The sequence below is a fragment of the Balearica regulorum genome, chromosome 4 (genome assembly GCF_011004875.1).
Source record: "Balearica regulorum gibbericeps isolate bBalReg1 chromosome 4, bBalReg1.pri, whole genome shotgun sequence".
Taxonomy (NCBI): Eukaryota; Metazoa; Chordata; class Aves; order Gruiformes; family Gruidae; genus Balearica; species Balearica regulorum.
Genome location: NC_046187.1, coordinates 32,806,854 through 32,822,689, shown reverse-complemented (window position 1 = coordinate 32,822,689; position 15,836 = coordinate 32,806,854). Strand labels below are relative to the sequence as shown.

Below are 15,836 nucleotides of genomic sequence, written 5' to 3'. Positions count from 1 at the left end.
TCTGCTGCTCTTAATGTCTTTCAGTCACAAAATCTCTGTGTCTTGGGTCACAACCTTGCTAGTACCTAACCACTGGGCAGCAGAAGAATATGAAGTACATATAAAGTCACTAAAGGAATTTTTTTCTTTCAGGGAGTCACATAGATTAGAATACTTAGAAAAGTGACTGAAGTTCAAATAAATTCTAGCTTCCAAGCACAGAGGGTTATTCTGCTAAGCATAAGGCAGAAACATACTTTCTCTGTAGGGGTGTAACTTCTAATTATGTATTGCTCCCTGCAGCCTATACGCTAGGATCATTATTATCTTCCATGTTTATTAATCAGCTACCTGATGTTAACAAAAGATAACTTCTAGGAGATATGCAAATAATTCTGCAATTTTCTTTTCCAGTGACTCAGCATTCATATCAGAAATGTGTTAACAGGATACAAAGGCCATTAAGAAGCCCTCTGCATAATTATCCTCTTCCTTGCCTCCAGTTCTTAATAATTTACGGAAGAAAATGGGTATTTTGTAATAGATACTCCATCTTGCCAGAAGAAAAGTTGTGCAAGTTATCTTTTCTTCTGTTTAAAATCTCATTTCTTTCATCTTCCCTTGTCTAAAGACCTGTCTCTAAAATTTTCTTCGAAGAAGGCAAAGTTAAATACTCTCAGTCGAAAGAATTTAAACAAGTGAAACAAAATACTTTCAGCGCTGAGGAGGCTGGACTGGCACCAAGTTAAAACATGAGTGTCACGTTGGGAGTTAATAAAACACCTACAGATTGTTTTTTCATATTTTTTCTGCAACGTCAAGAGGAAGCATCCGGGACAGAAGGCACGGCTGCGAATGAGTTCATGTTACCATCACAGGGAAACATCTGAAGCAATATTAAAGCAAAGTGATCCCATTCGCCTTGTTTATCTGGGCTCAAGTGCAACAAATTGATGAGCACGTAATTAACTCATTGGAAAATACATTAGTGTGGAGAATGTTTTGGGGGGGGGGGCAGCTATTCTGTTAGGTGACATGATGACAGTACATATCCATCCTGTGCTTGCTGTGCTGGAGTTGTTTAGGAGAAAGCTTGTCTGGGCTACCAACAGCTGGGACATTGAGCTCTTACTTCGTTTGTTGCGCTTGGTTTTTTTCCTGTGCAAACACAGCTCTGCAAGAGCTTTGCACTTAACTGTTTAGTGACATGAACTTAAGAAATGAACAACTTAAGAGATAACTCCTACCCCTCGTTCTGCTTTCTTCACCTTCAGCTGGCACCTTTTCCTTTGAAAAAATCACACCTTCAAGAAGCAAGGAAACCCGCGCCAGCCTAACTCTCCAGTATTTAACCCCCTGATGCTCCTTCTCCCAAGGAAATCTCTCTGGGACCTAAAGATCCCCCAAGGATGGGAAATCCAGCAACCACCCCACCTATAACAAGGTAACAAAAAGATGCCCTCTTCTCAAATGGCTTAGCAGGCAAAGCTGGGGCAAAAACTTGGGCAAAGCTGGGGAAGGAGATCAAGCAGAAAGAAATATCCCTCTACATGCTTCACCAGCCACAAAACATTCTGATTAGGCATCTTGCTTAAAATATCCAAGCCGGAGGCTTTTGCATAAAACATCCCTTGTGATGGGTAGTAATTTCAAAGGTGTGCTCTGAATGGAAATCTAACACTGCAATCAATTTGCAGAGGTTACCTGGAGGAATAAGAACATATTGAGCAGATAATAAAATAACCTCTCTTTGATGCCATGTGGGCAGGGCATACTGTCAGAAACACACAGGAGAAGAAAAGCCATGCTTGGAGGGACTTGGAGGCTGACACAGAGACAAGAAGGATGTGTGTGATGCCTGTGTATGTACCTATATGGGACACATCAAAACACTTGATGGGTCTAAACCCCAGCTCACATACACAAGCATAGGCCATTTTACAAGAAGCCCATACCCTAGATTTCAGGAAACTGCATGAAAACAATTCCAGAGCCAGACCCTGTGTAAATCTAACCTCTGGGCTCTGCTAAGCTAACCACTGTTACCAGCAACTAACAGACAAGACACTCTTCGGAGAGCAGCGCTGCCGAGACACCCAGTCATGCTGGCAGGACACACGCCAAGCCTTTCCAGCCTCCCGCTGGCCTGGATTCCCATGACTTTGGATGCAGGCAGGTTGGCTTTCTTGCTGGGGCTGTGTTAATTTTCCCTTCCTCTTGGCAGGAACACACTCATAGCTCAGCACAAGTCATCTTATGTCACTTTCTGACGAGACAGGAGCTATGACCTTAACAGCCACATGGCACTGCACACATATTTCCAACTTCCCCGTGTTGTCCAAGACACTCTGCAATCAAAGCGCAACTCTAATGAGGTGAAGTCAAGCAGGGAAGCCTGGGGAATGCTGAAATTACAGCAGGGCGCCCACCATTAACTCTGCTGCCCCCCTGCCCAGCCCTGACGTTAAAGCTTTTCATCCTGTGGGCTTGTCCTGGTAATGTCCCTGCACTGCTCTACGCTAAGCAGAAGTGGAGCTTGATTAGTTGCTGACTACTGGATGTTTTGGGGGTTCCCCACGCAAATGGCAGGGATAAGTGACCCCATGGGGACCTACTGGTAGGGCAGGCACAGACTTGCTTGCCAAGGCCAGCCTTCGGGCACCTTAACCCCACATCCCCCAGCACCAAAAGGGAGGGTCCCCATCCCTTGTCCACCCCCGGAGGTGCCTCTGGAGGTGCCTGCCCCCTCCCCAAGCCCACAGATGAGACGACAGCACATCCCTCCCCACATCTCCCGGTGCCTCCAGCCCCACGGCTGCCACCGCTCCCCGCGGCGGGTCCTTCTCCCTCCCTCCCTCCCTCTCTGCTCTATGTCCCGGGGCCTTCCCACTCCCGTGGGTGCCCCACGGTTCCTCAACCCCCGGGTCCCCTCCGTGGCATCCAAGTGCACCCTTGTCCCCCCCAAGCTCCTCCCAGCCCCAGCGCCCGGCGCTCCCCGCCGTGCCGCCCCCGCGCCTCACCGCGGCCGTTGAGCCCCGGCGGCGCGCGACCCGCCACCGCCTGCTGCCGTTGCTCCGTTTGCGGACATGGTGGTGCCGGTGCTGGTGCTGCTGCCTGCCCTCCTCGCCGGTACCGGACGCCGGGCAGTGCCGGGAGCGGGAGGGGGAGAGGGAGAGAGCCGGTGCCGGGGAAGCGGGCCCGTACCGTGCCCCGACCGGTCCCGGCCCAGGGAAGGGGAAACCTGAACCGGTACCGGGCACCGGCTGGCGTGGGGGGAGCGGCCGCGGAATCTAAGCCGGTAGCGGGCATCAGCCATCCGGGGGCAGGGTGGAGAACCGGACAGTGCCGAACACCGGTCGGTCGGGGGGAATCCGGGCGGGACCGGACGCCGTTAACGCCGGTTGCTCTCCACAGGGCTCCTCTCGTGTCCCGGCGCCGTCGCCAGCGTCCCGGTGAGTGCGGCCTCCCCGTCATCCCCGGGAAGGACCATCCCGCCTGCCCTCCATGCGGCCATCCAGACCTCCCGGTGCAAGGCGGCCCCTTCCCCAGCGCCCCGGGCCTGACGCCGGGCAGGAGTGCCCGGCCCTGGCTCTGGAGCTCCGGGGCTGAGCCAGGCCACCCCTCCGGTACCCCTGCTCAGCCCCCGGACATGGCCCAGACGGTCCCTCGCCACAGCTGAGGGACCCCGGGAGCCTCGCACCCGCCTGCTAAGGGCTGCAGCACGCACGCCCTGGTGATTCCCATCTCTTACCAGCTCCATCTGTGGGTGCCCTGCATGGGGACCCGCCGTCCCTGTGTCCCACTGACTTTAAGACACTGGAAGGAGCTGCGTTTTGTAGCACGCGTATGTCCTGACACCACAGCTGAAGCTGTGCCAGGCAGTAGAAGCCAAGCCTCAAGCGATAAATTCCCATGAAAGATAATGTGGCTCTTGATAATGCTGTGCCAGCTCCCGTTGGATGCTTCTTTCTGTGCACGAGCGTGCCAGTATTCTTCAGAAGCTCTGAGATCAGAAGCTGCTGATCTGAAAGGGTTCAAGAGATGTGTTTCACATGGTCTGTCTTAGTCTTCTGATATACCTATCTTCCCTAGCCTGCCTGCCACAAGTATGGCGTGCCTGGATGTCCAAGGGACTACAATCCAGTTTGTGGGACCGACGGAGAAACCTACTCAAACGAGTGTGTGCTCTGCCTTTCAAACAGGTAGTCACTCAGTTGACATCCTAACCATCCCTTCCTTATATGCAAGCAAAATATTCACCCTCACATCCCAATTAACTGATAGATTATTGGCTTTGGATCGTTCAAACTCTGTTAAACTATGGTTTTAGCAGTGTCAAGTGTCAATCCATTGCAACAGCGTTTGTCGTGATACCTGGGAATGGCTTAGATTGGATTCAGTTAGCTGGGAGCACTGAATATTTGCTTTTGTAATTCTTAGGGAAGAGCATCTCAAAGGGGGGTTACCTGTCATGTTCATACAATGCCACATTACCATTAAATATAATGCCAGACTCTTCCACAATCTCCATCAGAAAACATGAAAGATCCACCCAAAATGCAGCTTTTATTACAAAATGTTTACATTCAAGATCCAATCTCTTGTACTTCCTTTCACAAAGAAGAGTAAGAATGCTAAATGTTCAGATTTTGCCATTCAGGTTGTGTAAAAATCAAGAAAAAGATCTCCTAATATTTGAGAGAGAGTATTTTATTCATTAATAATTTAATCATTTTAAAAAACCAAATTGAAAACATAGAAAATTAGTCTTTAATGAGCATTGTTACCCCCATTATGATTGTCTGGAAACCTCTGAATTTGATGGTGAAAGGCAATTTATATTAATGAAATAACAGACTTTCTGTTTCCAGCAGATGGAAGAAGTGAGAGTAGCACAGCAGCAGTGATGGGCATTTACAAAATTACAAACAGATAGATCTCAAGAAAGGGAAGGCTGAAATATGTTCCTGACTTTGGGGCAGGGGAAAAGATTGTGACCAGATCATTTACAAAATTCAAATGACCAAGATAGAGGGAACACAGGCCAGAATTAGGAAAGTGTCAAAGGTGTCAAAGGACACTTAAGGAAATAATATTTTAAAGAAAGTGCCAAAGTGTGTTGAAGTGTGTTTAAAGGTAGGCAGATCTGCAGAATTTGGTAGCGTTTTCACCAGAGAACATCACAAACTACCCAAGCAAATGACAAATTGCAAAGAGAATTGGTAAACATACAGTTGGGAGGCAGGAAGCAGGGAATCAAAGGGCACACAGAGTACAATCTGTGAAAAGGGGAGAAGAGATGTAGCTGGCACGTTACATATTAGAAGCCTGCCCATCTTTGCTGCCTAGAACAATGTCGGAGTAAGTTATTAAGTGATTGACTTGTAGACAGCCAGAGGTAAAAGGAGAGTAAGCAAAGCTGATACAGATTTGTCAGAAATAATCTGATCAAATCCAGGAGATTTAGTTTTTTGGCAAAACAACTGGCCTAGCAGAGTGGGAGTGTTTCTCTGTGACATTAATAAGGCATTTTACATAGCTCCACTTGACATTCACATAAGCAGACAAACAGTTACTCAGCTGAAATTGTTAAAAGGATGAAGTCACAGCGGTTTGAAATGCTGTGCTTTAAAAGCAGTGACCAGCATTTTACAGTCAAACTGGAAAGAGCTATTAAGTGGGATTTCCTTTAGGTGTAGTGCATCATTCAGTATTTTCATAATGAATTGGATATTGGAATAAAGACAGCCTTGCATTCCTCAGATGTGTCAGTTTTTAGGCATGATCCCTTAGTTACAGATGGGTGCACGGTAGATTCCTGAATTCAGCACTGCACACACCACCAAGGGTTCTCTAGCCAAACCTGCCATTTCCACCCAATTCCTTGAGTAATTTGTGGTGGGGCTTACATATTATTAGTATACACATTTTGTGCGATATATGGGATTTAATCCAGTTACACACACAAGATAAATTTTTACCTTAACCATCTTTTTGTGCTGTCCTCTTACGTGCTCAGAAGTGTGTATTTTGGTCTGAAGGGACACAGGGTGGTCAGATACTATCCTGATTTTTTTTTCCTTTAATAATTCAGTAGTTGGCATACTCAGTGGCTTTCTAATTCAGTCTGGAGTTGTTCTTCTAAAATGTTTGACTTGGCATGAACACAACAAAGATAAAACACTTTGTCTTATTGGAAGAATTTCAGCTTTGAAAAATGGTTCATAGTCATAAGAAATGTTCATTTCACTTCAAGGAGTCTAAGGTACAGTCCGTCACGCTCCTTAGGAGGGGAGAACAAAGAGATCTTTCTGCCCTTATTAACAAGCTGCATGACCAGTAGTTGCTGAGATAAACAGTGTAATCCAGTGATGTAGAAACACATATATGGCCGTATCCCATAGTGAATTACAAAGCAGTTCTAAATTAAGTTGGGTGATTCTCAATGGCCAACTTGCAGGTCACTTCCAGCCCATGTTTAAGCCCATTAAAGGACTTTTGAAAGGGAGTTGTACTTCCCTGATGGCCAAGGCAGTACCGGCCATGGGCTCTCGTAGCCATGCGGACTGCGTGGGCACCTGGAGAGCCCCACGTGCCATCAGGAGTACTGCAGCAGAGGTTGCTGTGACTGATGCACACCTGGAGCAAAGGTGCAGCACAAACCCTGCCCATCCTGGTTCTGCAGTGCAGCCCATTAACTGTAAGACCAAAGCTGGTCTTCTTCCCTGCTTTTTTTTTTAAAGCTTAGATCTAATCCATTCTGAAGCGGGTACTCACATGCAAAGCCTTGGTCTCTTCCACACTTAGCGTCCAGTAGCAGTGACAACAGCTGATCTTAATTAAGCCTGGTCTGGCAGCACAAGTACTTCTTTGGAAACAGATGCAGCAGCTTGAGCTGACTCTGCAGGGTTTAGCGCAAGAGCTGTCCTTCAGCCAGAACTTTTCCTTACAGCTGGTTTACATTCCCTGGACTTGACTTTTCCTTTCATATTCCTAATCCGCTCCGCTACCTTCTGGTTAAAAGATCCCTGATACAACTATTAGTACAGATCATCCCTGCTTTTGGGTAATCATAAGCCTCTTGAATTTCATGAGTGGTAAACCAGCTTGATTCTATTAAGACAGAGAAGGGAACTGAAGATGGAGGGCAATTTGGATTCTATCACATTCTCTTTGTATCTGCACTTCCTTGGTAAACTGAGATTTGTAAATGGAGCACCCTAAAGTTCCATGTATGGGACTTAAAAAAAAAAATCTAATGTTCCCAAACTAAGGCAGACTTGGCTAAAATTTCCTTCAAGAAGATTCCAGCATTCAGAGAACTGCATGTTCAAAATTTAGTTAAGCCTGGGATGTACACTTCCTTCCCTCTGAATTCCCACATCAAAGGGGGAAATTTTGTGAGCATTAAAAGTTCCCACTTCAGGGACTGTGAAGTTTGACTTGTGTAAGTGCTTTGAAATGGACACATTAGTCCTCATGGCGAGATTTGTTTGAGAATTCTTAAATTGCAGGTGGCTTTATTGGGTTTTTATAGGTAACAAAGCCTGAAGTGAAGCTGTCTCTAGTAAGTTACTCGCTCTGTGTGTGTGATTCATAAATCTTTGTGGTTACTTTGTGGTAATGTTTGCCCTACGTGATGCAGTTAAATGCACTGCTGTGTTTAATTGAACACATAGAAAGACATGGGTGTCTGCTTTATAAAATGTTTGTTACATTCAAGTGTAGTGCTTCTCTTCTAAAATATTTTTCTTCTGCTTGCAGTGAAAATAAAAAGGATGTCCAGATTTTCAAGATGGGAAGATGCTGATATGGTAGAGGGGACATACAATCCAAATGGAAGCAATGCCTTAAATGTACCATCTATATAGCCTGCTTTAATAAGCTTGCCTGTTAAAATGAAGTACTGTTACTGTATTAAAACCAGTGTTTATAACGCTTATTACCTGAACCCCAATTTATTTTTTCATGCAAGACAGATCAGAGGGTAAGAAAGAGATGTCCTGACTGTCTACAAGTAAGTCAGTTGTTTGGAGAAGGAAAAGAACAGGTTCCCAGTGCCATTCCCACAGCAGCACCTGGGAGCAAGGAGGCCCCAGCACCTCTGCCGTGGGCAGTGCTGGCAGCAGTGGCTGCTCGCTGTTTCTGGGAAGATCTGAGCCCGCAGATGCCAAGGACCCCTGGGGAGCCGCCCAGGAAGGTTTTCTGTGTCAGCTGCCAAACTGGTGACAGGAGCCTGACACATACCAAGGCATCTTTCCCTTAAAATGGAAGCAGAAAAGAAAGGAAAAAGCGGTCGGGGGAAGCATTCTCTTTTGGTACTACTTACTTACCTCAAAATGCTGCCCCGCTGCTTCTGCATCTGAGCAGGTAGCGACCTGCTACCCACCCACATTCCCCACAAAGTGTTGCACAGACACTCACAGACAGAAGGTTGGTTAAAACAAGCTAATTTATTGTCATCTTTGAACCACATGAAGGTCCCAGAGGAGATGAGCAACTCTTTCCAAGAGGATGGGTGGTCCCATCCTGTTACAGGAGGTAACAGGAGCCTCTGTTGCAATGGCATCTTCAGCTGGACCAGGGGAGATTCCCCAAGCTCTGCTTATGCTGAGCAGTGTCATCTCCTGTTGTGTTAAGAGTATGAGTCTGACATGTGGCTGAGGGAGGCCCTCTCGTTGAGTAACGAGGTTCAGAAAGGACCCCCTTGCTTTCTAAACTCCTTCTCAGAGGGGAGTCTAGGTGCAGCTAGGTCCAGTCTTAGTCCCAGACTTGGTCAACAGTTTATGTCTAAAGGATTATGTGTGTAGCCACTTATCAGAGTCAATGTTTGCCTGTCAGAACCCTCTCGAGGATTTTCACTGACACAGTTTCACAAAGTTGAAAAAGATAGGTAATTTATTAGGGCAACAGATATAAATAGTTGAGAATTGCCATTGATAAATATACTTACTGCAAAGATCAAACTCAAGTTAATAGTTCAGCACTTTTGTTAATGGTACTTTCCCGGGTAACATCTGACATACTTGGAGGTGCAAATCTTACCAAACAGGCGTCCCTGCTTGGGGAGGAGAGAGGTGCAGGCCTGTCAACCCTTCTGGATAGTTGTTCTTGTCCTCAAAATAGAGGATTCTAAATACTAGATTTATACTCTTGGCGAGGTGGGACTAAGTCATTATTGTGCTGTGTGCCAACTGGCTCTTCTTGTTGCATTGTTGACCAAGGGGGAAGCAGCATTGAGAACAAAGGCGTTCTGTACAGAGGTGTGGGGGTCTTACCTTGTTTTACTGAAGCAACATCGGACTGTGACGCCTCCATCTCACCCCAGATATCACTCAGATGATTCGAGGGAACACTAGACTGCAAGCTGTCATGCCTCTGTGGTTCTTCGCAAGATAAGCAAGTTGCTTGACTCTCGCTTTTGCTCTGGTCTGGTGCTTGTCGGTGCAAGGCAAGCACACTGCTCAATCTTCAGCCTCACTCAAGTCAGACCACGTTACTTTCTGCCGACTCACAGTGGCTCTGCGTTTGGCACCAACAAGCCTGGTTCTCCACTTCTCCATGCCTAGCTTGCTCAGATCTGCAGCACAGAGTCCACACGCAGTCTCTGGGATGAGCAGATTCTCTGTCCCAGTGTCCGAAATGGTTGCCCAGGCCCTGCCAGTGTGAGACCAAAGTAGGCCCTCAGGGTCTCAGGCACGGGTGGAAAAGGCTGTGACCACCACGATACAGGTGCAGAGCTGCAGACCTCTGAGCTGGAAATTGTCCTGCTGGCTGTGCCTCACCACGAGTCTGAAAAGCGGCATCTCGACAAGAGCGCAGATCCCCGGCCATGGTGTGCTGCTGGTTGGTAAAGCTGGCCTCTCCTACTCAAGGCTCAGGTAGGTGCCTGAGCTGCCTTGCTGCACTGCAGAAATCACCTCAGTGCAGATCTTCATCTTGGAGGGGCTCGTCAGCTGGACCCCGCAGGACTGGGGGGAGGGCAGCACTGGCAGCTGGCAGCGGTGCGACTGAGGCAGAAGCAGCTGGGATGGTCTCACCAGCAGTTGGACCCAGCCCGCGATTGCTGCCTTTGTGCCAGGACTCAGACGGGTGCCATGCTTCGGTCCGCTCGACGTGGGCAGAATCGCACATGCGATGCACCTCCTGTCCAAAGCCACCGGGAGGCAAAAGGAGGGAGGGGATGTCAGTGGGTGGGAGCATGTCCTCAAGTCCCTTTCTGCGCTCAGTCTCTCTTGTCAAGGTGGTGGGGACCTGAGGTCCCATGTGGAGGCAACATAGAAATTCAGAATCATTGAGGTTGGGAAAGACCTTTAAGATCATCGAGTCCAACCGTTAACCTAGCCCTGCCAAATGGGTTTAGGTCCGTTCACCACCAGTCTTTGGGTCCGGCCATCCAGACCGTTTCTTACACAGCAAGGAGTACACCCGTCCAAGCCGTGAGCATCCCGTTTCTCCAGGAGAATGCAGGGGGCAATATGCAGTTTGTGGCAATATTTTTGTGTCTGGAAGTCAAGTAGTTTTGCCAACCGCAATCAAAGTTTAAAACTTGACTATATGTGGTGTTGTCACTTGAGAGCTAGATAAAGAGGGTAGATTTAGATTACATGTTAGCAAGGAATTCTTTACTGTGAGAATGATGAGGCACTGGAACAGGTTGCCCAGAGAAGCTGTGGCTGCCCCATCCCTGGAAGTGTTCAAGGCCAGGTTGGATGGGGCTTTGGGCAACTTGGTCTAGTGGAGGGTGTCTCTGCCCCTGGCAGGGGGGGTTGGAACTAGATGGTCTTGAAGATCCCTTCCAACCGAAACCATTCCATGATTCTATGATACTCGTGTCAGATTCAAATAGAAGGCAGTAAAGCAAGTCATCTGCCTGGATCAGCCAAGATAAAGATTTCCTAAACTCTGGGCATAAGGGCCTGTAAACTCTTCGTAGCACCTGTTATTATCTGATTGAACTCAAAGAGAGGAAAAACCTGCACATGTTGGGGACTTTCTCCACTCCCTACGCAGAGGAAGAAGGATGCCCTTTAAAAAAGTAGTCAGAAGAAGAAAGGGAGATTTTGAACTCTGAAAAGAAAACCAAGTGTTTGGGCTCATGGGGAGGCAAAGAAACATTTGTTGTCCCCTGACAAACATTGCCTTTAGACTCTGCCATGCACCAGTAAGCCAGAAAACACATATATGGAATTACATGCTAGAATGGGGATCTTGTATGCATGCAACATTTCGATTAAATTCTAGCAAAAATTTGTTCCCTATGAGGAAACAAACACTAGAACAGGGACCCATAAAGGTTCTAGGAACAACACTCTTCGAGATGTTGACAATTCAGCTGCTCACAGCCCGAAGCAACTCATCACTTTTGCTTCAATGGACACTCCTTTGCTTTTTCAGCAAAGGAGACCCCAGTGGCAAGGCGAGATGGTTTATGAAGAGGCAGCACACACAGAAAAAGCTTTCCCTAAGGGCTGAATATGGCTGAATCTGAATCTCTTGTTGCCTTTTAAATTGTGCTTTATACTTCTTGCTGTTCTTCAAACTGTTTAATCATACCTTTCCAGCTGGAGCAAAGAGGTGCATTTCTCTTTAACACAGAGTCTGGTGTGTAGCATTGAGTCATGCCATGCCTGGCTCTGACAGGAATTAATAAAATCCCAGCCTCCTTGAAATTAAAAATTGACTAGTAGAGGACTACTCACCAGTGTTTGGTGACCACCATGTTTGATTTATCAGATGCATTAAAATCTATATGTCACTTTGATTGCTCAAAGTGTTGACTGGCATCTACTTGAGGCATTTACGGCCTAGCTAAAACCAGTAACATACATGTTTCTGTAACCTTTAGACATCAACAAACCTTATGCCAGGCATTCTCGTTAGCTTATTACATCTGCATGATGCTAACGAGGGATTACACTAGCTGAATGGCATGATTGTGAAACAAGATATGAAAGCATCTCTTTTCTGTCTGAGCTCAGATGGTTGGAAAATATTTTGTTTGTGGAGGATTCTACATTTTCTAGCTTCCTGGGGTCAGCAGAGTCTTGATCTGACTGGGAGGAGAATGTGTAGCCATCCATCTAAGTTAGATGAAGGTCAGAAGATGTCTTACTGGGTTTTGCTAATGAAGGGTAGATATGAATGGTTTTGTTCCTGGTTGACCTACCACAAGAGTTTTTTTTTAATTGATTAAATTCCCAACTCCTCCTCCTGTGGAAATATTTTTTTAAAAATTGTCCAGGAAATGTAGGTAAACAAAATATTCCCTGGACTCCACACACTGTTGCCCAGCAGGCACTGTGGGCATGTTTTCTGGAACAGCTGAGCTCCAGCTCCCAGCTTAGCTGGGGATAGTTTGGAAGTGCTCAGCCCCTTTGCTTCTTTTTTGAGGGTTTGCAGGTTTTCTCAACCAGAGGCAGTAACACACTTTGGTTTGAACAAGGAGGAAAGCATGTCTCCTTGAATTGCTGGCAGAGTCTTCCAGGACTGGGGATCATGAAGTTCTCCTGGATATGATAGAAACGTGCCAAACCCACCATGCTTCCACTGAAACGTTTAAGGCTCAAAAAATACTGCCAGCTGCTGAAAACCCTTGTCTATTGCAGAACATCTATCCAAAGGTGGTGGCCATTAACAGTCAGTCACCCAGGAGAGACTTCTCTCTCCCCCTTAGGTACCAGTGCAGTGCTGGCCTGTACCATTTGTCCTGGGTGGCACAGAACCACGAGCCAAGTGCAGAAGGGAGAGGCCTAACTGGGGGAGCCGTGGTCTGAATCCCATGGGAAACTAGTCGGAAAGAAAAGCTTGAACCTGTGGATTTCCATCTTGCTCACTAGGCGGCAGCATTTATTTTCTTTTAAATCACATTTTAGTTTGTGTTCTCAGTAGAGGTGTAGGAAAGACTTTTTATTAATAATTATCGTTTGTATGCAGAAATGTTCTGTTAGGAGCTGTTTCTTTTCATCTGTATTATTAGTGTTGTTGACACACAGTCAATCTCATTTACTCGGCAAAGTTAACTTGCTTTTTTCGTGATCATTGAATCCATATGTTTGCTGCAAGACACTCTACAGTAACCATTTTGTAAAAAAAATATTCTGTGGGCAGATCATGCCTCATAGATGGACCTGTGACATTCATTGCCATGCACAGGATTGCATTGGGTTCTGTCTTGGCTTTACGATTTTCTAGCTGGTAACGTAGCAGTTGCTTCATTTTCTAAACCCTAAACATGTATAGAAGCAGCATAGGCTTCTGGACAGAGCATTCTTAACTAGACAACCTCAGAAAAAAAAGTAATTTTCCTCTGTGACTGAGTCTCATCTTTACATTGAGGAACAATTAACCCTTTTTAAGTGCTTTTTTGTCAGCTGGTGAGGAATTATATAAGATTCTGGTACACTTGCTTTATTTTACCTTTTAAGCAGATCTGAATTATTCTTCCTGACATTAGATGCAAAAGTGTTTAGAGTTGGCCTAAAACTCTTCCTACTTAAGCTAGTCTGTTCCAGCTTCCCCAGTGGCAGAGGCAAAGGAGCTGAAAAATTCTACTATGTGGCTCTCTGGAGCAGAGAATAGGGCTGGGAATGAGATGCTGAACTTGTCTAGTAATAGTCTGGTGTCATTGTAGGTTCTGCGAGATATTGCAGCAAGCCTCAAACTGCTGACCTGGAAGGGCCTGGGCACCTGAAGTGAGCCCTCTCTCTTCACCTCTTTGAAGAGCATCTGTCAAAGGAAGGAGTGGGTCCTTTAGGAAGTTTTGGGGCTGCTCTACAATAGCTACCTGCATGCTACCTTCTGGTAAGCACTGGGAAACTCCAAGGAGCTTGTTTTTCTCTGTGAATTTCTAAAAATCAGCTTTGCATTTACATGGGATTCAGAGTTTTTCTGGAGCTTTTTTTTTTTTTTTTAATGGAATAGGTGGTGTTCTGTAAATTTATGGATACGCTTGCCCCACAATGTTTCTGCCTTCCCTAAGCTTATGCTAGGAGACATAAATGCAGCTACAATGCACCCAGTGGTAATGCAATGATTGTGAATGGGAAGTCATGCCAATGATTAAGTTTATCTAATAAGAATCACAGAATCATTTAGGTTGGAAAAGACCTTTAAGATCATCGAGTCCAACCATTACCCTAGCACTGCCAAGTCCACCACTAAACCATGTCTCAAAGCACCACATCTACACATCTTTTAAATACCTCCAGGGATGGTGACTCAACCACTTCCCTGGGCAGCCTGTTCCAGTACTTGACAACCCTTTTGGTGAAGAATTTTTTCGTAATATCCAATCTAAACCTCCTCTGGCACAACTTGAGGCCATTTCCTCTTGTCCTATTGCTTGTTACTTGGGAGAAGAGACCAACATCCACCTGGCTACAACCTCCTTTCAGTGAGCAGTAAGGTCTCCCCTCGGCCTCCTTTTCTCAAGGCTAAACAACCCCAGTTCCCTCAGCCATTCCTCATAGAAGTTGTTCTCTAGACCCTTCACCAGCTCTGTTGCTCTTTGGACACACTCCAGCACCGCAATGTCTGTCTTGCAGTGAGGGGCCCAAAACTGAACACAGGACTCAAGGTGCAGCCTCACCAGTGCCAAGTACAGGGGGACAATCACTGCCCTAGTCCTGCTGGCAACACTATGTCTGACACAAGCCAGGATGCTGTTGGCCTTCTTGGCCTCCTGGGCATGCTGCTGGCTCATATTCAGCCGGCTGTCGACCAACACCCCCAGGTCCATTTCCACCAGGCAGCTTTCTAGCCACTCTTCCCCAAGCCTGAAGTGTTGCATGGGGTTGTTGTGACCCAAGTGCAGGACCTGGCACTTGGCCTTGTTGAACCTCATACAGCTGGCCTCGGCCCATCGATCCAGCCTGTCCAGATCCCTCTATAGAGCCTTCCTACCCTCAAGCAGATCAAACCAGTGTGGTGTCATCTGCAAACTGACTGAGGATGCACTCTGAAAAGCGGCATCTCGACAAGAGCGCAGATCCCCGGCCATGGTGTGCTGCTGGTTGGTAAAGCTGGCCTCTCCTACTCAAGGCTCAGGTAGGTGCCTGAGCTGCCTTGCTGCACTGCAGAAATCACCTCAGTGCAGATCTTCATCTTGGAGGGGCTCGTCAGCTGGACCCTGCAGGACTGGGGGGAGGGCAGCACTGGCAGCTGGCAGCGGTGCGACTGAGGCAGAAGCAGCTGGGATGGTCTCACCAGCAGTTGGACCCAGCCCGCGATTGCTGCCTTTGTGCCAGGACTCAGACGGGTGCCATGCTTCGGTCCACTCGACGTGGGCAGAATCACACATGCGATGCAGCTCCTGTCCAAAGCCACCGGGAGGCAAAAGGAGGGAGGGGATGTCAGTGGGTGGGAGCATGTCCTCGAGTCCCTTTCTGCGCTCAGTCTCTCTTGTCAAGGTGGTGGGGACCTGAGGTCCCACGTGGAGGCAACATAGAAATTCAGAATCATTGAGGTTGGGAAAGACCTTTAAGATCATCGAGTCCAACCGTTAACCTAGCCCTGCCAACTGGGTTTAGGTCCGTTCACCACCAGTCTTTGGGTCCGGCCATCCAGACCGTTTCTTACACAGCAAGGAGTACACCCGTCCAAGCCATGAGCATCCCGTTTCTCCAGGAGAATGCAGGGGGCAATATGCAGTTTGTGGCAATTTTTGTGTCTGGAAGTCAAGTAGTTTTGCCAACCGCAATCAAAGTTTAAAACTTGACTATATGTGGTGTTGTCACTTGAGAGCTAGGTAATACTCATGCCAGATTCAAATAGGAGAAGGCAGTAAGCAAGTCATCTGCCTAGATCAGCTAAGGTAAAGATTGGGTGGCCAGGGTGAAAGCAGGAGCTGGCTAAAA

The 15,836-nt window shown here is 47.1% G+C and overlaps 1 protein-coding gene across 1 annotated transcript; it reads left to right on the top strand.

The window, feature by feature from the left end:
• The first annotated feature begins 2,973 nt into the window (after positions 1–2,973).
• On the top strand, positions 2,974–7,921 carry SPINK2 (serine peptidase inhibitor Kazal type 2). Its single transcript, XM_075751663.1, has 4 exons — positions 2,974–3,108; positions 3,394–3,431; positions 4,072–4,181; positions 7,744–7,921. Exons 1-4 carry the CDS (start codon positions 3,066–3,068, stop codon positions 7,787–7,789), a joined length of 237 nt encoding a protein of 78 aa, XP_075607778.1. The 5' UTR covers positions 2,974–3,065; the 3' UTR covers positions 7,790–7,921.
• The last annotated feature ends 7,915 nt before the right edge of the window (positions 7,922–15,836 follow it).

Excerpts from the sequence above, each read along its gene's own strand:
- SPINK2 (XM_075751663.1), top strand. The coding sequence starts at position 3,066 with ATGGTGGTGCCGGTGCTGGTGCTGCTGCCTGCCCTCCTCGCCG. Across the intron at positions 3,109-3,393 it reads GCTGCCTGCCCTCCTCGCCG|GGCTCCTCTCGTGTCCCGGC; the intron begins GTACCGGACGCC and ends TGCTCTCCACAG. Across the intron at positions 4,182-7,743 it reads GTGCTCTGCCTTTCAAACAG|TGAAAATAAAAAGGATGTCC; the intron begins GTAGTCACTCAG and ends TTCTGCTTGCAG.